The sequence below is a fragment of the Zootoca vivipara genome, chromosome 10 (genome assembly GCF_963506605.1).
Source record: "Zootoca vivipara chromosome 10, rZooViv1.1, whole genome shotgun sequence".
In the NCBI taxonomy this organism is placed as follows: Eukaryota; Metazoa; Chordata; class Lepidosauria; order Squamata; family Lacertidae; genus Zootoca; species Zootoca vivipara.
This window is the reverse complement of record NC_083285.1, coordinates 42,978,372-43,000,743: the sequence shown is the minus strand read 5'-3', so window position 1 is coordinate 43,000,743 and position 22,372 is coordinate 42,978,372. Positions and strand designations below refer to the sequence as shown.

General features: G+C 44.5%; 1 protein-coding gene across 5 annotated transcripts in view; it reads left to right on the top strand.

Annotated features, from left to right (window-relative positions):
* Positions 1–22,372, top strand: part of MGAT3 (beta-1,4-mannosyl-glycoprotein 4-beta-N-acetylglucosaminyltransferase) — a 49,067-nt gene that overhangs the window by 14,745 nt on the left and 11,950 nt on the right. Inside the window, exons 1-2 of one of the 5 annotated variants that reach the window (XM_060279820.1) lie at positions 700–4,255; positions 8,981–9,126. The exons of 2 other annotated variants lie outside the window; for them this stretch is intronic. In XM_060279820.1, the coding sequence (XP_060135803.1) occupies positions 9,065–9,126 (62 nt within the window). In that variant the 5' untranslated portion in view covers positions 700–4,255; positions 8,981–9,064. Of the gene's footprint in view, positions 1–699; positions 9,127–22,372 lie in introns of those variants that run through there. 2 more of the 5 variants (XM_035127157.2, XM_035127162.2) reach the window with 2 other exon arrangements.

Here is a 22,372-nt window from a genome sequence, read left to right as displayed (position 1 = left end):
TTTGGCTGTCTGGCTGGTGTACCGACCACCAAGCGCACCGGCTACCACCCTGTCAGACCTGCTGGAGGTGGTGGCGGGCTGGGCCTTGGAGTTCCCAAACCTATTGGTTTTGGAGGACTTCAACATCCATGCTGATGCCACCCCCTCCTCACAGGCCCTGGACCCAGTGACTTCCATGGCAACACTAGGGCTCTCCCAGTTTGTTTTGGGCCCCACTCACCAAGCAGGCCACACGCTGGATTTGATTTTTGGTGCTGGCATAGATGTGATCATGTTCCCTCCAGTGGAAGTGCCATGGTCTGATCACTATGCCCTGAAAGCCAAGATTGACTTCCCGCTCCTCCCCTGCTCGGGTGGCGAGCCTATTTGGGCTCGCACGCAGAGGCTGATGGATCCTGATAGATTCCGTCAGGCCTTGCAGGACCCTGCTGCCCCTGGCGACTCATTAGACGACCTTATCGAGGACTGGAATAACCGGTTCTCGGTGGCCATCGATGAGATTGCACCTATGCGCCCTCTGCAACCCCGCCGAAACCGGGCCCCTTGGTTTACCAAGGAGCTCCGAAAAATGAAGCGGGACCTCAGACAGCTAGAGCGAGTAGGCGGGTACTCGGGACAGAGCCTCAAGAACATCTTATAGAAGAGTTTGAAGAAGAGTTTGGATTTGATATCCCGCTTTATCACTACCTGAAGGAGTATCAAAGCGGCTAACAATCTCCTTTCCCCTCCTCCCCCACAACAGACACCCTGTGAGGTGGGTGGGGCTGAGAGACTTCAGAGAAGTGTGACTAGCCCAAGGTCACCCAGCAGCTGCATGTGGAGGAGCGGAGACACGAACCCGGTTCCCCAGATTAGGAGTCTACCGCTCTTAACCACTACACCACACTGGCTCTCTTATAGGACGCTTATGAAAGCCTACGAGACAGCGGTGAAAGCTGCAAAGAAGTATTCTCAGCTTCCATTGCATCCGCTAGCTCTCGCACGGCACAACTTTTTAGAATAATTAGGTCTCTAACAACTTTAGATGAACAGCCAAATTTAAATATGAATTCAACCCATAGCTGTGAGGCATTTGCGAGCTTTTTTGCGGAGAAAGTCTTGCTGCTCTGCCGTGACCTCCCTGCCAATTTGGATACAATAACAGAACTGGAGGCCCCTCGACCGTCTTCGAGTCCAGTATTGGACCATTTCGATCGGATACTCCCTGTTGATGTAGACAGATTCCTCTGAGCTGGAAGGCCCACCACTTGTTCCCTTGACCTGTGCCCGTCTTGGCTGATCAGAGTGTGTCCAGATGAGGTACGGGCCCCCTGGGTGAGATCATGAACTTGTCCCTTGGCACGGGGACTTTCCCAGGCGAGTTGAAGGAAGCAGTGGTGTGTCCGCTCCTAAAGAAAACATCACTAGGTCTTTTAGATCTTTCCAATTACCGCCCGGTTTTGAATCTTCCGTACCTGGGTAAGGTAATTGAGAGAGCAGTTGCTGAACAGCTGGGTAGATTTCTGGATGAAACATCGGCGTTAGATCCATTTCAGTCCAGCTTTCGCCCTGGTTATGGGACCAAGACGGCTCTGGTCACCCTAACAGATGATCTCCATAGACAGCTGGATCGAGACAGCTTTGGGACTGCTGATTCTTTTAGATTGGTCAGCAGCCTTCGACATGGTCGATCATGAAATTTTAGACCACCGCTTTGCTGACGTGGGGATTCAGGGCACAGTCCGACAATGGCTGCGCTCCTTTATCTCAGGTCGGGGACAGAGGGTGGCGCTAGGGAGGGAGTTGTTGCTGCGGCACTTCTTGGTGTGTGGAGTCCCGCAGGGCGCAATCCTTTCCCCGGTGCTTTTTAATATCTTTATGCGTCCCCTTGTCCAGATTGTCTGGAGTTTTGGGCTGGGTTGTCATAAATATGCTTATGACACCCAGATTTATCTGTTGATGGACAGCCGTCCTGACTCGGCCCTGGACACACTGACCAGGTCCTTGGAAGCTGTGGCTGGATGGCTATGTGGGAGCCAATTGAAGTTAAATCCTTTGAAGACAGAGGTCCTCTGGTTGGGTCAGGATGACATGGGGTTGGGGAGGCCAACTCCCATCTTTTGCGGGGGCTCAACTAGTGCCAGCGCCTTCTGTCAAAAGTTTGGGTGTAACCTTCGACACCTCCCTTTCCATGGAGGCGCAGGTTGCAGCCACAGCTAAGGTGGCATTTTTCCATCTCCACTGAATCAAGCAGTTGGTCCCTTACCTCTCTCACCCTGATCTGGCCACAGTGATCTATGCGACGGTCACCTCCAGGCTTGATTACTGTAACTCGCTTTACGCAGGGCTGCCCTTGAAGCTGACCCAGAAACTCCAGTGGGTGCAGAATGTCACGGCGAGGCTCCTTACAGGGTCCTGGCCGCGGGATCACATTCATCCAGTGCTTTACCAGCTGCAGTGGCTCCCGGTGGAGTACAGGATCAGATTTATGGTGCTGGTTTTGACCTTTAAAGCCCTATGTGGCTTGGGACCCTCGTACCTATGGGACCGCCTCTCCTGGTATGCCCTGCAGAGGACCTTAAGGTCCACAAACAACAATATTTTGGAGATCCTGAGCCATAAGGTGGCTAGATTGGCCTTAACTAGGGCCAGGGCCTTTTCAGTATTGGCCCCGACTTGGTGGAACACTCTCTCACAGGAGACCAGGGCCCTGCGGGATTTGACATCTTTCTGCAGGGCCTGAAAGATGGAGCTGTTCTGCCTGGCCTTTGGGTTTTGATCTGGGCCATTTTAAAATGAGGCTGCATTTTAAAACAATTTTTAAATCTAAATTGTATTTTAATCTGCATTTTAATCAATTGTTTTTCTTTCTTTTATGTTTTATTGTAATTTTATTGATGTCAGCCACCCTGAGCCCGGCTCTCACTGGGGAGGGCGGGGTATAAATAAATAAATAAATTATTATTATTATTATTATTATTATTATTATTATTATTATTATCGAAAGGTGACCTCCCTTTTCTGGCTTAGCACTACAGTACTGAAAAGAGGTGCCAGTTCTCTGAAGCCTGAAACAAAAGAGGAAGAACCTCTTAGGGAGAGGCAGAGGCTGGCAAGAGATAGAGCCTGTTGCACTTTATTTAGAATAGAGCAAAATTTCTCGACGAACCAAGCAGAAAACGAGATTACCCTTGTTCTGGCCCTTTAACATGAGAAGGCAGATTTTTTTTAAAAAAACCTGGAAGATCCAGTTCACATTGAAAGGTGAGTCTATATTATTTGCACTTTCCAAAATGATACATGAAATGAAACACAGAGCCATCCTTCAAAATTTGCAATTCTCTAAATTTTGTAGTGCAGCTCTCCAGTCAGTGGCATGTACAATAGTGCATATACTGAGGTGAAGTCTGCATTAACATGCATACAGTGGGGAAAATACCACACCAAAATGCAATCTATATGGGAAAATGGCTTTCCAAAAATGAGTCTATTTGGAGAAATTTTCACTTAATGCTAATTAGTTTTCATGAGGGGTTTTGTTTTTTTAATTAAAAAATGTGCAAATGTGAAGAACTGAAATTAAGAATAAAAAAATACGAAACTGAGAGAAACCGAAATTGACGCATCCCTGCTAGTGAGAAGAGGAAACAGACCAAGCACATTCTGGCTGGAGTTACGTTAGACATACGAGAACTACAGTGGTACCTCTGGTTAAGAACTTAATTCATTCCAGAGGTCCATTCTTAACCTGAAACTGTTCTCAACCTGAAGCACCACTTTAGCTAATGGGGCCTCCTGCTGCCGCCGTGCCGCGGGAGCACGATTTCTGTTCTCATCCTGAAGCAAAGTTCTTAACCTGAGGTACTATTTTCTGGGTTGGCAGAGTTTGTAACCTGAAGCGTTTGTAACCCGAGGTACCACTGTACTTAAAGGGGTAGCCCTTTGGGGAAAGGCAGGATGCTCTGTGCTGACTATTTGCCCAGCACAAAAGTGCAATGTAGGCAACCACCATAAAGGAGGCTAATTATTAAGGTCAGGCCGGTTCAGGGATAGAGTCAATCTTTTATGCCCCAGAGGAAGTACAATGAAGCAATGTACAGTTATTAATTAACAATGCTGTTACATATTCCTCTTCCTTTCTTCTTCACTCAAAATATCTGGATCGGCAGAGATCGGGAACAGTTTTTTGGTGGGAGAGATGTTGTCAGTTTGTGGTAGAAGTGTGAGGAGGTGTATTCTCTTCTGCAATATGTGAATTGGGCCTTAAGCAACCTAGGTGGGTGATGTCTTATCTCAAATACCTGGCATAGTTGTTTTGTGTTCTTTCAATGAGACTGAGAGGAGATATGATAGCCATCTTAAAACATCTAAAGCACTATCACTTGGAGGAGGGAGCCAGCTTGTTTTTTCCTGCTCCAGAGGGTAGGACCTGAACCAACGGCATCAGGAATAACTTGCTTGGTGGTAAGAGCTGTTTGACAGTGGAACGGACTCCCTGGGGAGGTTGTAGGCTCTCCTTCCTTAGAGGTTCTTAAGCAGAGATTCGGTGGCCATCTGTCATGTATGATCCAGTTGAAATTCCTGCATTGTAGGGAGTGTTACTAAATGACCCTTGGGATCCCTTGCAACTCTACAATTCTGTGATCCTGTGTGTGCTGTTTCCATCCTCCTAAACTGAAGCCCTAGGAGACAGTCTGAAGAGAGATGTTTGCTACAGTCCTATGTTCAAATGACATGTGAATCTGGTGGGCAAATGTGTCAATTTTAGTTTATCACTTTTCCAGTCTTTAGTTCGGTTTTTACACATTTCCACATCAGTTTGTAAATTATTTTTAAAGACCTCGTGGAACTTCACCAGCAAATTTATCCTAATATGTTTGCATGTAATTTTGCTGAACATACACATTTTTGCAAAGCAATTTCCCCCCAATATAATGCAATTTTATGTTATGTTTGCCAATATATCCCTTTTTGTGCACACTTTACTGCATCATGTGCATTGTTGTACACATTACTGCTTAGCAAAATCTGGGGAAGTGCAAATTTGGAAGGATGGCTGTTTCGGTTCATGAATTACTTCGGAAAGTGCAGATCAAGCAGCTTCACCATAGCTGCCAAGTTATCCCTTTTTTAAAGGGATTTTCCCTTATGCTGAATAGGCTTCCTCGCGAGAAAAGGGAAAACTTGGCAGCTATGAGCTTCACCTTTAAAGGTGATTTGAAGCAAATCTCTCCGCCATTCCTACTTTGAGCATGATTTTCTTTTTTAGTATCACAGGCTTGTGGCTAGCCATATCTCTTTGCCGCTGCAGCAGCTCCTCGATTGTAACTGGGCGGGGGGGGGGGGGAATAGGATCTTTTTAAAACCCTTTGCCATATGGCCATTCCCCACTGCTTACTGGCCCTGTTGTCATTTTTAAAAAAGTCTTTTTGTTGCATGAGTGCATGATCCAAATGAATCCTGCTTTCCCACCAGTTCCTGCCATTGTTTTGTGGCCACACCTGCATTTGGAACGGTCAGGAGAGCTATAGGATGGCTTTTGCATTATTAAACAACCTTTTGCATCATTTATAGGCTATTTGTGCAGTGGAACAGCATCTTCTGGTTTCCTGTAAATACTGGAGATAGCGCTATTTGGTCCTGGTGATGTATATCTCAGCAGCTGAAATCAGAGTGGGTTTACTGTCTCTTTGCATTCTCTCCCTTCCCCCCACCCCTTTGCCTGGGGTGGCTGGGGCTGATGGATGTTGTGGTCCAGAACATCTGGAGACTGGGCTGGTGGATTGCAGAAAAACTAGGTGTACTGGCTGTGCAGTGGTTCAGACTGCCTGGTTTAGGACTTTGTTTTGGCACAGCGGAACCACACATTTCCTGTCAACAGCTGAAGGGCATTTGCACATCTAAAATTAAGTAGTGAACCCACTCCCAGGAGATGCAGTTGGCTTGAGGCTTGGTGCGTACATTTCACCACAAGTTTTCTGAAGCACAGATGTTTTTAAGCCACTAAAAGACTAGTTTGCTGGCCATAGAAATGTGTTGCTTTTTCACTTCCTGTAATGTATGAAATGGCCTCTGGGTACACTGCAGCAAAATATCAGCATGCTGTGAGACAAAAGGCTGCTAGTGCTTCCATTCTAGATTCCTTTTCCTGAGTACTGCTGAGGCATTGCTTTTCCTCAATTAGCTGGAAGCAGAATTAAAATGGGAGGTTCCACACAAGCACTTGATAAAGCGCCCAGTTGTCCAGCAGGGCCTTTCCTTATGGCCAAACTCCTTCTGTATTAATTCCAGAGTAAGTCCCGTTCAGCTTATTAAAGCTTCTCCCCTTGTAGAGCTGGCCTGATTTGCTTCTTAATGACTATAGCAGGGGTCAGCAAACTTTTTCAGCAGAGGGCTGGTCCACTGTCCCTCAGACCTTGTGGGGGGCCGGACTATATTTTGAAAAAAAAATTAAGAACGAATTCCTATGCTCCACAAATAACCCAGAGATGCATTTTAAATAAAAGGACACATTCTACTCATGTAAAAACATGCTGATTCCTGGACCGTCCATGGACCGGATTTAGAAGGCGATTGGGCCACATCCGGCCCCCGGGCCTTAGTTTGGGACCCCTGCTATAGGAGGAGGATTAGTGATATCCTATCCCCACAGTGTCAGTTTCTGTTCCTGCGTGAGGGGAGGGCTTAATTGCTAGTCCCCCCCCCCTCTTCTTTTTGCTATTAATGAGAGGAAACTAGTAATTGAAGCCCCCCCCCTCATCTTGTGAGAACAGAAACTGAAATGGGTCGATTGAGAGGCTACCCAAGGGTCAATTACTGTGCTATTATCTATCATAAATTCCCCATTTGCATTTATAAGGCAGCATTCATAAGGCTGAACTTGCAAACAGGTGCTTAAAAAGAGCATTTGGAAAACTTTTTCACATTTAATTATTTAAGTGATGCTGTGGAAAAACAGAAACATAGTATCTAATATAATTTCTGTTGATTTTGTAAGCTCTGTAAACGTTGCTGCTCCATTGTTGTAACTCTAGCCTTTTTCAGATCTGTCAAAAGGGCTAACAAGACAGGACTGTAACACTTATGCAACTATGCTGTGTGAATGTTATGTTTGAAACTCATTTGCTCACGTATGTCCACCTTGGTATCAGTGACAGAGTGTTCTGGTAGACTGAAATGTTCTGAAAGTTTGACATGTTCTCCTTTCTCAGTCTGCCTTGTTCAGTATTCTCTAAAATGCCTGGCAGCGGCTCTCCAGGATTTCAGAAAAAGTGTTTTTCTCCAGCCCTGCTTGGAGATGCTGGGGTTTGAACCTTTGACTTCCTGCATGTTCTCTTCTACTGAGCTATGGTTCCTGCCCTTGTAAGGCAGGTTCTGGTATAAGGCGCTGCAGGCTTCCTAGGTTGTAGGGTGTCCATTGTCTCCAAAACGTAGTTTGTGCTTAATGCTGCACAGACTCGGTGTTCTTTTGGAAACACTTCTCAAATCCCAACGGGCAGCACACTGGGAACTAAAACTGACCACAGCATTTCCTGCCCCTAAAACTGCACTTCCACATCTCTGCCTGAAGGGTGGTGGCACATGACAGCTTGAAGCCCACCCTGTAATGAGGCTGATCTTGAGTATGGAAATTAGCCACATTAACAATTGATCCCTCTTCACAGGAACCTCCAGGAATTGTGGATCTGTGAGGGGAATAGGGGCCTAGCAGTTCAAAAGCATGACAAAGTGCAAGTAGATAAATAGGTACTGCTCCAAGCGGGAAGGTAAACGGCATTTCCGTGCGCTGCTCTGGTTCACCAGAAGCGGCTTTGTCATGCTGGCCACATGACCTGGAAGCTGTACGTTGGCTCCCTCGGCCAATAACGCGAGATGAGCGCCGCAACCCCAGAGTTGGTCACGACTAGACCTCATGGTCAGGGGTCCCTTTACCTTTACCAACTCTTAGCTACCTTACCAAACTACAGCTCCCAGAATTCTTTGGGGGAAGCCACAACTCTTTAGCTCACTGGAAGGACAGGTCGTGAAGCTGAGGCTCCAATACTTTGGCCACCTCGTGAGAAGAGAAGACTCACTGGAAAAGACCCTGATGTTGGGAAAGATGGAGGGCACAAGGAGAAGGGGATGACAGAGGATGAGATGGTTGGACAGTGTTCTCGAAGCTACGAACATGAGTCTGACCAAACTGCAGGAGGCAGTGGAAGACAGGAGTGCCTGGTGTGCTCTGGTCCATGGGGTCACGAAGAGTCGGACACGACTAAACGACTAAACAACAACAACACAACTGTTTAAGGTGGTAACATAGTGTTTTCAATGTATGGTGTGAACGTGATCCTAGTCTCTTGGCTTTCTCGCCACCTACTATTAGAAGGTTATATCTGAGGTCAAAAACATACATCTCTAGAGGAGGTAATTCTGAGAAATGTCCAAATTTGGTGTGCTAAGAATGTAGATTCAAGGGAATCTTTGCCAAATGTGCACTCAGCTTGAATCATATGGAAGATACTTCTATCGTAGTTCAAAGACCGTCAGTCTATATCCCCCCTTTTCCTCTGAAATAACTGAGAGGTTTCTTAAAACTCAGTACCTAAGCCTTGCTTGTGAGTTTAATATGCTACAAAATGTTTGCTTTAGGTTTAGCAAATGTAAAACCTAGTTTGGGGGGTATGTTATGCCTGTCACTACTGTGCAGAAACTGTTAACTAGCTAGCTTCTACAGAACTTTAATCCTATCGGTTAGGGTCCTCTAGCTGCAAGGCCATTATTTGCAAGAAGATGGATATCGGCCAAGCAGAAATATATAGTACTACCATAGGTGGGCAGTACAACCTCTTTTAGTACAAATGTTTAGGTGGAATCTTCTTTCTTGTAGTTTGAATCCATTGCTCCGTGTCCGCTTCTCTGGAGCAGCAGAAAACAACCTTTCTCCCTCATCTATATGGCATCCTTTAATATATTTGAACATGGCTATCATATCACCCCTTAACCTTCTCTTCTCCAGGCTAAACATACCCAGCTCCCTAAGCCGTTCCTCATAAGGCTTCGTTTCCGGACCTTTGACCATTTTGGTTGCCCTCCTCTGGACATGTTCCAGCTATCAGTATCCTTCTTGAACTGTGGTGCCCAGAACTGGACACAGTACTCCAGGTGAGGTCTGACCAGAGCAGAATACAGTGGTACTATTACTTCCCTTGATCTAGATGCTATACTCCTATTGATGCAGCCCAGATTTGCATTGGCTTTTTTAGCTGCTACATCACAATGTTGACTCATGTCAAGTTTGCACATAATTAGTTGGACATAATTAGTTGGACTTTTAAACAGCCACAACAATGCACAAGCAGCCTGGACATAAATTGGCATATTACACAAGAAGCAGTGATGTGAGCAAAACACAGTCTGATCAGAACCTCCAAATTCCATGTACAGTACTGTATAAATAAATCCGTTTAAAACAGATTCCATCTCCATCCCTAGTGTGGGGTATTTCATTATTTCTCCCATTGGCTAACGGCATGATTCTTAAAAATGCGTGGGGTGGGGGTTAATCTTATAGAATTGTTGGAGATGAGGTGATTTGCTGGGTCTTGCCAGAGCTCAGGAGGAGGAAATGGAGAACAAAAGAAAGCTGGGAAAATAAATAAGGCCACTTCTTGGATCAAGTGAATCTCCCTTGAGCAAAAGTAATGCATACTGGAAGAGGCTGTGCTCCCCTGCTACATTTGGATTGTGATTAGAGGAAAGGGTGGGGGTGGAGGAAGAGAGAGAGAGACCCCCTTAGATTAAAGTGTGGAGTCAGGTTTCCCCCTGTCTGTGTGTGTGTAGTGAGTGGGAGGGGGGTTCAGAGAGAGAGAGAGAGTGCAAGCGACAGGGAATGCTTTTTGCATAGGATTGGCTTATGCCCAAACATTCATTGAAGCAGAGAAGGAGCCAAGTTGGGACCCGTGCAGACAGAAAGGGAGGGGGGGTGAGAGGGAAGGGGAGGTGGAGTGACTGCTCTATTCCAAAACAGTAATAGAGCTGCTACTGTGGGAAAGTGATCCTGCTGCCAAACCTCAAGTGACCAGGGTATGCGTGTATTTGTTGCTGCCCTCCCCCCAGTAGTGATCCTGTCATTTGTGCTTTGCAGTGCCTTCCTCTTTCTGAGCCCCTCTTTCCAGAAACCTGCCCCACAGAAAAGCCATCCGTTAAGAAAATTGCTTTGCTTTCTAAAGGCCAATTTTAAAACACACACACACACACACCCCTGGCCCGGCAAAGGTGATTTGTAACTGTAGCAAAATTACAGGAACTCCTTCAAGGCAAGGCTACTTGATCTAGAAACTGTTGAAACTCTGCATCATTATGCCCTTTAAAATGTCTTTGCACCTCATTCCACTGTCCCCCTCCCCAAGTCAGAATCCTTTTGTGACTTTTGGGTGGCTATATCCCAATTATCCCAAAGAAAGTTGCTACAGCAGCAATACTGAAGTGGCCTGATCTGGCTGGACACAGCAGAACCCATTAAAGCCAAGTTGGTTTCCTTATTTGAAAAACAAGCTCTAAAGTATCTTTATGGGCATTCATTGGGAAGTAGGGCTTAAACAAGGACAGATAACTTCCTGCTTTGTCTTTAAGAACAGCTTTTTAAAAATGTTGTATCTGGCTCGGAGGATTAGTCTTCAAAACACAACTGAACATTCTGTACCAAAATGAAGATATATGGCCTCATTAAGTCAATTGACCAGTCCATCAAATGCAAATGAAAAATAAAAGGGCATAAACATAGAGTTCTTCAGAGAATAAACGGCAGTAAAAGAAGGATGTGTTTTCAGCCTGACCTGACCTGCCAGGGCGACATAATCCAATCAAAGACTGACTCTCTGTTGGTATGACAAAGGAGAATTTTACAAGAGAGAACCGGTTTGTATTTAGATGTCTGTGCACAGAAGGAAGTGACTGGATGGGACCAACTCCACTTTGATCAAACAAAAATGTATATTGAAGCCCCAAGGAAGAAATAAAGAAGGTTGAGAGTTGCAGCAGAAAAATACAGTGGTACCTCAGGTTAAGAACTTGATTCGTTCTGGAGGTCCGTTCTTAACCTGAAACTGTTCTTAACCTGAGGTACCACTTTAGCTAATGGGGCCTCCCACTGCTGCCTTGCTGCTGGAGCACAATTTCTGTTCTCATCCTGAAGCAAAGTTCTTAACCTGAGGTACTATTTCTGGGTTAGTGGAGTTTGTAACCTGAAGCATCTGTAACCTGAAGTGTCTGTAACCCGAGGTACCACTGTAATAGATAATAGGGAGTTAAGCATCCCTGCCCTCTGTTTCTCCACTTCACATCGTCCAAAGCAGCTTTTCTCTAGAGCAGCAAGAGGGAACCTGTAGCCCCTGTTGGACTGCAATTCCCATCAACCCCAACCTGCTTGGCCCAATGGTCAGGGATCATGGGAATTGTAGTCCAACGCATCCAGAAAACCATAGAAGAAGAAGCCATCACAATTTTTAATACACATTTGCATGTAATGTGTTGTTCTTTGTCCATTGTTACCTTTGTTAGTCAATCAGTTTTGGAGTTACTTCAGGGCAGTCAGCTAAAACTGAAGAAAAGCGGGCCTGTTGGTGACTTCATTCTGGAAGGAAGTATATTCATATACAGTGGTACATTTGGTTTAAGAACAGCTTAGTTAATGAACAACTTGGATTAAGAACGCTGCAAACCCGAAAGTAGGTGTTTTGGTTTGTGAACTTTGCCTTGGAAGCAGAACTTGTTTCGCTTCCTGTTGAGTGTGTTCCATTTGTAAATGGAGTCCCCCACAGCTATGGGAAAGCATGACTTGGTTTAAGAACGCTTTGGTTTAAGAATGGACTTCCAGAACAGATTAAGTTCGTAAACCAAGGTACCACTGTATTCTTTTTGGCTTGGGGTAGAGGTGGAGTTCAGAACCCAGTCTCTTAGTGTGCAAAAACATGATAGAACTAAATATGGTTGTGTTGCCAGCGTAGAATGAATTTGACATTTAACCTGTGTGTTCTTAAGAATCATTTCATTGCACTGGAAACATGCAGTTGCCACTTGTACAATACACACGTGATATTTTGGAAATTAGCACATCAGTTGTGGGGAAAACTAATTTTACCAGCAACCTCACCCCAAGGTGGTTATTTCAGCAGGGTAGGATAGGAAGAGATAAGTAGAGTCCTTATTTCCCTTTGAAGGACAGAGCATACTGGGTCTTCAGACACCCACTGGCATCACTGAAGAGGAAAAACCCATTCCTAAAGCCATTTTGAGGCACCCTTTTTAAAGTTTAAAAGGTAAACACTTACAGCACCATTCCTCAAAAGGTTTACTATGTTCAGTGGGGCTTATTCACGAGCACATAATTGCACTCCTAATATTTTCATTCTTATAATTTTAAGTTTTATTTTTCTAGGGCAACGTCCGTTATGCCAAAAGGAGTCCTCAAGCAATCTTTGGAAACCAGTTTAAAAATATTATAGGTATTTTTATGATTGTCACTACCGGTGGGCAGCGGGGTGAGGAGCAAAGCCTCTATATTTTCTGCCTCAGGTGCAGAAATGTCTTAGAACATAAGTAGGTTCTGTGGTTCCCAGGCTGCTGTTTCATTTTTCAAGTGTCTTGTACTGGTGTGCACAGACATCTGAGTGCAAGACACATCCCAGTTACTTTCTTATGCTTCCAGATCACATATTGGAGAATGTCTTGTAAGGGCAGTTCCTTTGTAAGGAATAACATCAAGTTGTTTGCATCCTCTGTTTGTTCAGCTCCCAAGGTGAACATTAATGTCAGTAATGGTTGACCTGTTTACTAAAGTTCCATTATGTTTTGGATGTGAGTACAGGATGGTATAAATCACTTGATAATTCTGAACAATAAAAAGGCCTAATTCTAGGGAAGGAGAAGATAACCTCTAGTGTATTATTACTGCACTTGGCCCCAGTTTCTTACTGCTTAGCAAGATGACAAAAAGTACCGATTTATAATAGCTTAGATCCAGTCATTTCCCCATGTACCAAATAAATTACAGCTATCTGTTGAATGAACTTGTAAAATGGTTTAATTTTCAGAAGGAGATTTAGGTGTCTTGATTCAGTTAATAATTTGAAAAGAGTTTGTTTCTTGAAACTGCAGCTAGCAGAATACCAGCCATTATGATGTTGCTTGGAGTAGTCAGTATGGTTCCTTCCAGATGTTTTTGGGCTACAGAACCCATCATCCCTATTGGTCTTTCTGGATGTGGTTGATGTTTGTTGTAGTTCCAAGTTATCTGGAGGGCACCATGTTGGCTACTCATACTAGAAAGGGTGTGATGGAAAGTGAATCTATGTATTGCAAGGGCCCTACTCATTGGGACTCAGTGTCACAAGTAGAAGGCAGGCTTGACCATGTCTCAAGTGCCAGAACCATTGACTTAAGTGGGAAAGAAAATCAAGGATGCATTCAGGGATGCTACCATAAGTCAATCTGCTCCCTGCAATTGGTGACCCCAGTATCTTGAAGTTGGAGAGGATGTTTTCTCATGTCCCAGTCTCCTTACATATTTTTTGACTTAATAAATTTCTATATCACCCTTCATCCAAGGATCACTGCATTTTATTTACAACAGACACACACAAAACATAGTAATGAACAAAAACAATTACATGCCCCTCGCATAAGGCTTGTTTTTGTTGTGTCCCATAGAAGTCATTGGGAAACAAGCCAGCCTCTTCTCTGCCATAGCCTAATTCTGGCTTCTGTTTCTTGGTTACCAGGTAACAGGACTGTGTTATACTATTAGCAATCAAAATTCTGCTGCAGGAAAAGGTGCTCATTAAATTGCTGACCTAAAAAAAAGCAAAAAAAAGCATGGATTTCTAATCTCTTAATTGGCTCAGTTGATTGTTACATGCTGAAATCACTAAATCAGGAATGAGGAACCTGTGGCCCTCCTTGTGGGACTCTAAACCAAATCAGCCCTAACCAGTATGGCCAATGATCAGGGGTGATGGAGTCCAACATCTGGAAGGCCACAGATTCCCCATCTCTAACCCGGCTGTGTCTGCCTGGGTGCTCAGTACAACACCACTCTATAGGTCAGAGAGAGGCAGGGAAGGGAGGTCGCTATCACCCATTTTGGGGGAAAAAAACCCATCTCCCTCACTATGAGACTGTGTCTGAGTTCAAGTGATTGCTTGTGGTGTTTGTGACCAATGGGACAGAAAGGGGATGTTGTTAGTGCACTGTCTACCTTACTGTACTACAAACTCCTTCACCAAGCTGGCAGAATGTAATACTGAATGTGGTGGTGGAGAACGTTTTCATGATTGTATTGAGGGACTTCCAATATCTGTGCTGAGACTGTATGTATCTGAACATACCACCTAGGGTTCGCCACAGTGCAAACTAGTAATACTTTGCTGTTAGTGGGGCTCTTTGTGCCTTCCCCACAGGCTCACTTGTTTGAAGACAGGCAGAGGGGGTCCTTCTGGTAGTTCCACTGCTTGCAGAAGTTTGGAGGTGATGGTGGCTCAGGGGAGAGCAACCCTTGTGGCACCCCTTAAGCTGTGCAGTCTCCCCCCAGAAGTGTGTCTGGCACCTTCATTATGGAGTTTTCATTGAATGCTGAAGATGTGCCTCTTTACCCCTAGCCTTTGACACCTCATATATTTTAGGTCTTTAGGACCTACCCTTTTATTCTGTGATTTGTTTTAACTGATTTTTATTTTAACAATTGCATTTTAAAAATTGTAGCCCACCCCAAAACCCCTATGGTGAAGGGAAATAATTACTAATTGGCAGCCAGTACAATACGCTCAAACCATCTTGCCCCCATGAGCAACCTGGCTGCCAAATTTTGTACCAGCTAAAGTTTCCGAACCACCTTCCGAAGCAGCCCTTGCATATAATGTGTTGCAGTAATCTAACCCAGATGTTAACAGAGCATAAACAACAGCAATTAGGCTATCCTTGTCCAGATAGGGGTGCAGTGCCTCAGTCTTACCTGGGTTGAGCTTCAGTTTGGCTTTTATCCAGTCCATTACCAAGGAAAGACGGATGTCCAGCACATCCATACCTGCAGATGTAAAGGAGAAGTAGAGCTGTGTGTTGTCATCATATTGCTGACAATGTAGTCCAAAACTCCAGATAACCCCACTCAGTAGTTTCATCTAGGTGTTATAGGAGACCTCTGGTTTCCATAGTTATTTTTTGGGGTGGGAAGATCCTTTAAGTTCTCTGATTTTCATACATTTTGTCAGGACTGGTTCATGTTCAGGCAGCAACTGGTGGAGGTAATGGCGACAGCCTCTCTTCCGATCCTCCTAAGCCTCCTTTACACAGCTCTGTCCTCCAACTGAGGGGGAATGGTTGACTACTACATGGCTTGTCCTGGTTCTGCTATACTAGCCCATTGCTTTAGATGTACTACTCCCATCACCAGTGTTGAATTAAGAGTCAGCTGGCAGACCAGTCAGCTTCTGTGTGTGGAACAGAAAAGGGCACCATCTCCTTTGCCTCAGACAACAACGTGACTTAGACTGGCCCTGCGGTCTGTTGTCTCCTTTCCACCTGTGCACTGTTTTTCTCTTAATTGTGGGTGAAGGAGAAATGTGTTGATTGCTTCATCTGATGAACTTCGGCCTCAAGCGCCTGCAATTCAGAGGCATTTCTTGCATTGCAATGTTAATCTGAGGAAATGGAAAAAGGAAAAAATGGGAGAGAAGGCTACAGAATGTCAGCCCACCCAGAGGCCAAGTGTTCCTTCCTCTCTGAGATGAGGAATCTCTGGTATGTGAGGAAGCAGAGGTGACTCTGTGTGTGGCATAGCTGTCAACCTTCCCTTTTTCTGCTGGAAATTCCCTTATTCCAGCGCCGTTTCCCACTGCTATCCTGGATTGTTAGATATACCATAGACTTTCCCCGGGACAGGTGTGGCTGCTGATCCCTTATTTTCAAATCTGAAAGTTGACAGTTTTGGTGTGTGGTTAGGAGCAGGGCAGGCTGATCTTAATTTGATAGCTTTGGGGTGCTATGACAAATAGTTTCTATAAAGTTTCCCCAATGAAAGACATTTTTTTTATTGCAGTGATGTCTCCCACAGGGGAGAGAGACAACTGGAACCCTAGAATATGAATCCATCTGCCAGTGGGTAGGTCAAATCCAGATTAGAAATCAAGGTTTCTAGTGTGTGCTACATGCTATATAATAGTACTCCCAGAGGTGAATTCAGATTTATCAACAAAGTTGCCCACCAGGCAAGTTCTCTTTGAGAACTTGGGTGATGGTTAAGAGTAGGATTGCCATATTTCAAAAAGTGAAAATCCGGACACAAAGGTTTGGCAAAGTTGTTGAGCCGATTTCTGGAAATTACGCCAAGGACAACATTTTTGACGGATGAATTCCAGCTATGTCTGGGAAATTCCAGACGTATGGCAGCCCTAGTTTTGAGTGTGAGGTATATGCCCCAGGGCTTTTTTTTCAGCCCTAACTCAGTTTCAGCACCTCTCAGGTGGGCACCATTGCCATTATAAGAGAACAAGGGAGGCATTCATGATGAGTCCTGGCACCTCTTTTTTCTAGAAAAATAGCACCGAGTATGCAGAAGCATTTTTCGGGGGCTTATCAGTGGGGGCTCCTATATCTAAATAAACCCCAAGCTGAACTTGCAATTTATGGATTTTAGTGCTCTGCTTCTGCTTTTCTAATTACCCACAGGCCCATAATTATTAAAGTCTTCAAAAACCTGTTAATTTAAGGTAAGCAGGCCCTTCCTTATTTGAACAATCCTGTATCCTCATCAAATAATCCTCTCTGGTCCAGGGTCTCTACTCATGTGTTGTAAAATTGTGTGTGTGTGTGTGTGTGTGAGAGAGAGAGAGAGAGAGAGAGAGAGAGAGAGAGAGAGAGAGAGAGAGAGAGAGAGGAGAGATACAGCCTCATATTTTTAGACCAATGTTTCAACAGTCATGACCCATAATAGTGTTCAGTGTTTTGGAACACAGAAATAAAATCCTCAAACCATCATTTTTAGCATGCGGGGCGCCACCTAAATTATATAATTCAATGACTGGTATTAGTAATTGTATAATAAATTGGTATTGTTATAATGAGGCTATTATTGGATAGTAATTGTAAACTAATAAAAATTATTATCAGTAGTGTTTAATGCTGTGGCTGTAAAAAGGGACTTTGGGCTTACTTCAGAAGTCCTCGTTGTGGTGTATACCCTGTTTCCCCTATTTTAAGACGTAGTCATAAAATAAGCCATAGCAGGATTTTTAAGCATTCAAGGAATACAAGTCATACCCCGAAAATAAGACATAGCAATGCCGGCCGCAGCAGGAGGAGGAAAAAAATAAGACATCCCCTGAAAATAAGCCATAATGTGTGTTTTTTTAATAGCAAAAATAAATATAAGACGGTGTCTTATTTTCAGAGAAACACGGGTATGTATATAACAGAGGGCAATATACTATTGCTACCAAGTTGTGAAAGCTTCTGCTTTCCTGTGCTTCCCAATGTCTTCAAACCTTTTAACAAAAAAAGATTGCAAGCAGGATGCTATGAAAAGAGTCTTTCGCAATGTGACATCCAGGGGCCTAGGCCCAGTTGTAGTTACAGTATAAGGAAACCGTGGGGAAAGTTTGAGGCCTAACCACCACCAACCTAAGGAGGGCTCATCTCCTGCACCAGAACTACTTGGTGTCATGTGAGCAGCACTCCTGCCTTTTCTGTGGAGCTCCATTAAGGCTTCTCTGCTTGGACCAGCTATCCGTAAGTGAAAAATGGGCCTTCATCCCCTTCTTAGCTGAGCGGAGGACTGAGAATGTGGCAGACTCTCCTGCCCAAAAGATGATTTCTGGGAGGCTTTAATACAGGCATTCCCAAACTTCGGCCCTCCAGATGTTTTGGACTACAATTCCCATCATCTGGGTCCTGTTAGCTAGGGATCATGGGAGTTGTAGGCCAAAACATCTGGAGGGCCACAGTTTGGGGGTGCCTGCTTTAATACATTGCCTTGGTGAACAAAGGGGTTTGCATGCACTGTTGGAAGCAAATTAGGAGGGACACTTGGGTAGACAGAAACAGTGCGGTGCTATTGCCACCCCGTTAGCAGGAGACTGGACAAGAGGAGCTATGGGCAGAGATAAATTTTGTTTGGGCAAGTAGACCTAATAGTTAGGTGCAGGGCCAGAATTGGAAGCCTATGGCCTCGGGGCGACGCTCACATCCCAGCAGGAGTCTACTGGCAGTCCCCTGATTCTGCTGCTACTCCTTGCTCCTTGCTCATGTTGCTAGTTCACCTGTCCTCTGATGGGTCCCGACAGGAAAAGCAGCCTGTCTCCCCTTGCCTTCTCTTTTTGGACAGTGGCACAGACTGAGCTGAGACAGGAGCAAGAGAATGGGCAGCAGCAACACTTATAGGGCTGGCAAGCCTGCTAAGGACATCTAGCCAGAGGGTGCCCCAAAGCTAGGCAAACTAAGGCCCGGGGCCCGGATCCGGCCCAATCACCTTCTAAATCCGGCCTGCAGACAGTCCGAGAATCAGCATGTTTTTACATGAGTAGAATGTGCCCTTTTATTTAAAATGTATCTCTGGGTTATTTGTGGGGCCTGCCTGGTGTTTTTCCATGGGTAGAATGTGTGCTTTTATTTAAAATGCATCTTTGGGTTATTTGTGGGGCATAGGAATTCATTCATCCCCCCCCCATATAGTCTGCCCCCCCCCAAGGTCTGAGGGACAGTGGACCAGCCCCCTGCTGGAAAAGATTGCTGACCCCTGGCTTGGGGTTATAGGTGAATAGACAGTCTTGTTCGCATTGGCAATGCTGCTTACACAAACAACTGCTGGCATTAGCTGTCTTGGCTTCAGGGAAAAAAAACTTTGTCCTTGGTTTTCAATAATGAACGGCTATATAGCTCAGATCACTTTTTCACACACATTCTTGGTCAGCCCTATGCTAGTTTTATGCCTGTATTGCCAATTGGGAGCTGAGTGGAAGAAATAGTGCCTTGTCTAGAGAGTTCTTAATGGAGGCAAACCAAAGACTTCTATCTGCTGTGCAATGCTACTTCTCTTTTATCTGGAAATGAATTGCTTCATAAAGTAGAGGAAGGAGATGTAAGATAACTTCAGTCTCTGCTTCTGCTGGCCGTCTTCTGCCCTGTCCCCTTCCTCATTTTCTGACCCCTAGCTTGCATAGACCTCCCCATACTGTCCACTGCCTTCATAATTAAATGTTGTGTATAGAAATAATCATGCACATAATTAAATGCCGTGCATAAAAATTTCAAAATAAACTCTGGCAACTTGTTCTTGACTCCTGAACTGGAGTTTAAATAAGCTGCCTCACACCCTCTGGCTTGAAACTTATTACATCTCAGAGATCCCTACTGATTTATGGTTTTAATTTGGCATAACTCGTTTAGCCTGCAATCCTATGGACACTTACCTGATCGTACTTCTCTCCTTTTAAAGTCAATGGGCCTTTCTTGGAAGTTGCCTATGCACTTGCATAGGTTTGCTACCTTTAGTTACTTTGGAAGCAGCCTTTATTTCACTGGAACATTTTGGTCTGCATTTCCTTTCATGCCCAGGGTTGTCGTTCTGAAAATCATTCTGAATTTAATGGCCCAGGTGCATTCCTACTAGGTAGGATAGCTGTGAATGCACTTTGCCAAAGGTTTTCATGTTTCACAAGCATTAAGAAACAGAACAAGGTTTTCTGGCCTTTTTTGATAACCTCTGCCTGGGTCTCTTTATTAAACCTACTTCAAGCTGTTGCCTTTTTAGTATTAAAGCAAATTCTTGTTTTGTTTTGTTTGTTTGTTTTTTTGTAATAGGATACATTAAATGCTTTCGACTTGATAAGTTTTACTAGTTGCAAATTTAGAGGATTGTTTTTCTTTTCTTCAGGCATAGATAATTGTGTCTGGACATGAAAGAATTTCCTTCATCTTAAAAACTGCTGAAGAACATCTATGCCTGAAGGGCAAAACTCCAACTTAGTATTATCCACACTGACTGGCAACCGCTCTGCAAGGTTTCAGACAGGGGTCCCAGCAGATGCTTTACCTGTATTTTCCTATGCTGAGTATATTCAATCATCATAGTTCTCGGGCCTCTCTCAAGTTAATACATGAATGTAGTGAACCCTTCTCTGCCTGCAGATGTAGCGGAAAGAGTATTGTTATAGATTTTGGGAGGTGATCCCCCTAAACCCTAGAAATTAGTAAAGGGTAGGATTTTATTTTCGTTAATTGAGATATGGAAGAAAGTACAAGCTGTGCCAGACAAGGAATTCGTCCTGTCTTATGCAAGCCAGCCTGACTGGTCTAGTGAAGAGCAAATCTGTTAACATGACAAAAGGTGTTGATGGGCCATCTGAAAGGAATCATTTGGCCTGGGGAGACAGATATTGCCAAGTTGATGGGGTGTCTGTTTGAGGTGATGGGATTTGCCAAAGGAACACAGACTGTGAGGGGGGGGGAGCAGCCTGGGATCTTCCTATCACTGGGAAGTGGCAGGGGGGGGTACCCAACTTTTGTAATGGTATTAAGGAGGAAGGTGTGTGTGTTCCTAGTGGATGGATTTGGAGACAATCTGGTTGCCAGGAAAGCTGGATGTTTAGACCTTGTTCCCATGGTAAAACCCCTTGTCTGAGTACTGTATAGTACTGAGTACTGGATTACTGTATGGAGGATCATTCAGTCATACAATTCTCCCACTTGAAGTCTTACCGCTCAGTGAGAACTAGGTCGTAGTCCCAAGGGCTGTTGTTATTGCACTGTTGGAGGTTTGCCATAACCTCTTCAGAAGATCGCTTCTTGTTTATCTTCCAGCAACTCCTGCTGATAGTGCCTAACTCCTAACTAGAAGATATCAGATGGAAACCCATTAAACAGCATGCCGTTTTGATCCTGCTGGGAATGCAACCTAGGCTGCCTGCCTGGGTAGAGCTGGTGCAATTTGGCTCTTTCTGCTTCATTTTATTGGCAACAAGTCATGGAGAGACAGATAAAAGAGGGAAATTATCTGTTCTGCTTACGTCTCTTTGATTTTTGCACATATGAATTTCTAATTGCATGATGTTTCCAAGCAAGGAAGATGGGAGGAAAGAGTCAAAGTGGGGAGGCTAGCTTGCTTGCTCTTTAAGCTTGTATGACATTGTGGCTGAAATTAAATCAGAGCCATTTGCAATGATTTCGTAGAAATCTTAGAAAGGTGGACTTGACCACAAAGGGCAAGAAACACGTGTAAGGTAAAGAGCCAAGTGGCAGTAGCTTAGCATCACTTGTAAACATGTGGAAGCTGCTTTCTACCAAGTTAGACCATTGGTCCATCTAGCTTTTTCTGGTCTTCGCTGGCTAGCTGGCTCTCCAGCATTTTGGAGAGTGGTCTTTCCAGTTCTACCTGGAGATGTCAGGGATTGAACTGGGAACCTTCTGCATGCAAAGCATGGGCTCAGCCACTGATCTGTGGCCCCTCCCTTCCATTGGTGTACCATAAGAGGAGTCAGAGCATATTTCCCAAGTAGTTTAAGGTGCATTCCTGGATGCATCCATCACTCTTTGCCTCTTTCTATAGACAGGGACTGCACAGAGTTCCCTTCACCACACTTTCTGCCACTTTATGGACAGTGGGTGACCTCATCTAAAGGCGGGCATAAGCTGTGATGGGGAGCCAGTGGCCCTTCAGAGGTTGCTGGGCTGTAACTCCAAATATCTCTTACCACTGGCACTGGCCATATTGACTGGGGCAGATGGGAGTTGGAGTGCAAACACAGCCGGTGGCCACATGTTCCTCATGCCCAGTGCTAAAGACTGGCAGGAATTCCCCAGTGCAGTCCATGTGACACCTGAAGGGTATGAGGGAATTCTAGAAGCATCACTAGAAATCATGGCCCTGTCCCTGTCTGGACAAAGGATGATGAGAGGCAGCAGTATATGAAATGCACTGAATATCCAAGCAATATTCCTGCCCATGGTTCTAGGATCAAATTAAGACAATGTATACATTTACACTTTATTAGAGCTTTTAGGATGGAAATGCAATTTTGATCAAAGAAAAACGAAAGAACTAAACCCCTGTTCCACAGGTATCAAAAGTTTGGGAAATGCCCCAGGGATGCCAGTGCATAAATATTTCAACATGAGTCAGTAGTAATGTGAAACTGTTGCAAAACACACCAAAACCAAAATCCAATTTAAGCAGCATTAAGAGAAGAACTATCCACAAGAAGATATTCAGATCCTTTGCTGCAGTATTTTGCCTGTCTCAGTCATCAGATTAACACTGATGTGAAGAGTCCAAGGAGGTCAAGAAGATAGTCTTTGTATTATGATTTTTATATTTATTCCCTTCCTTTAGAAAACTTAGAGGCTTTCAAGTACTCACCAGGCT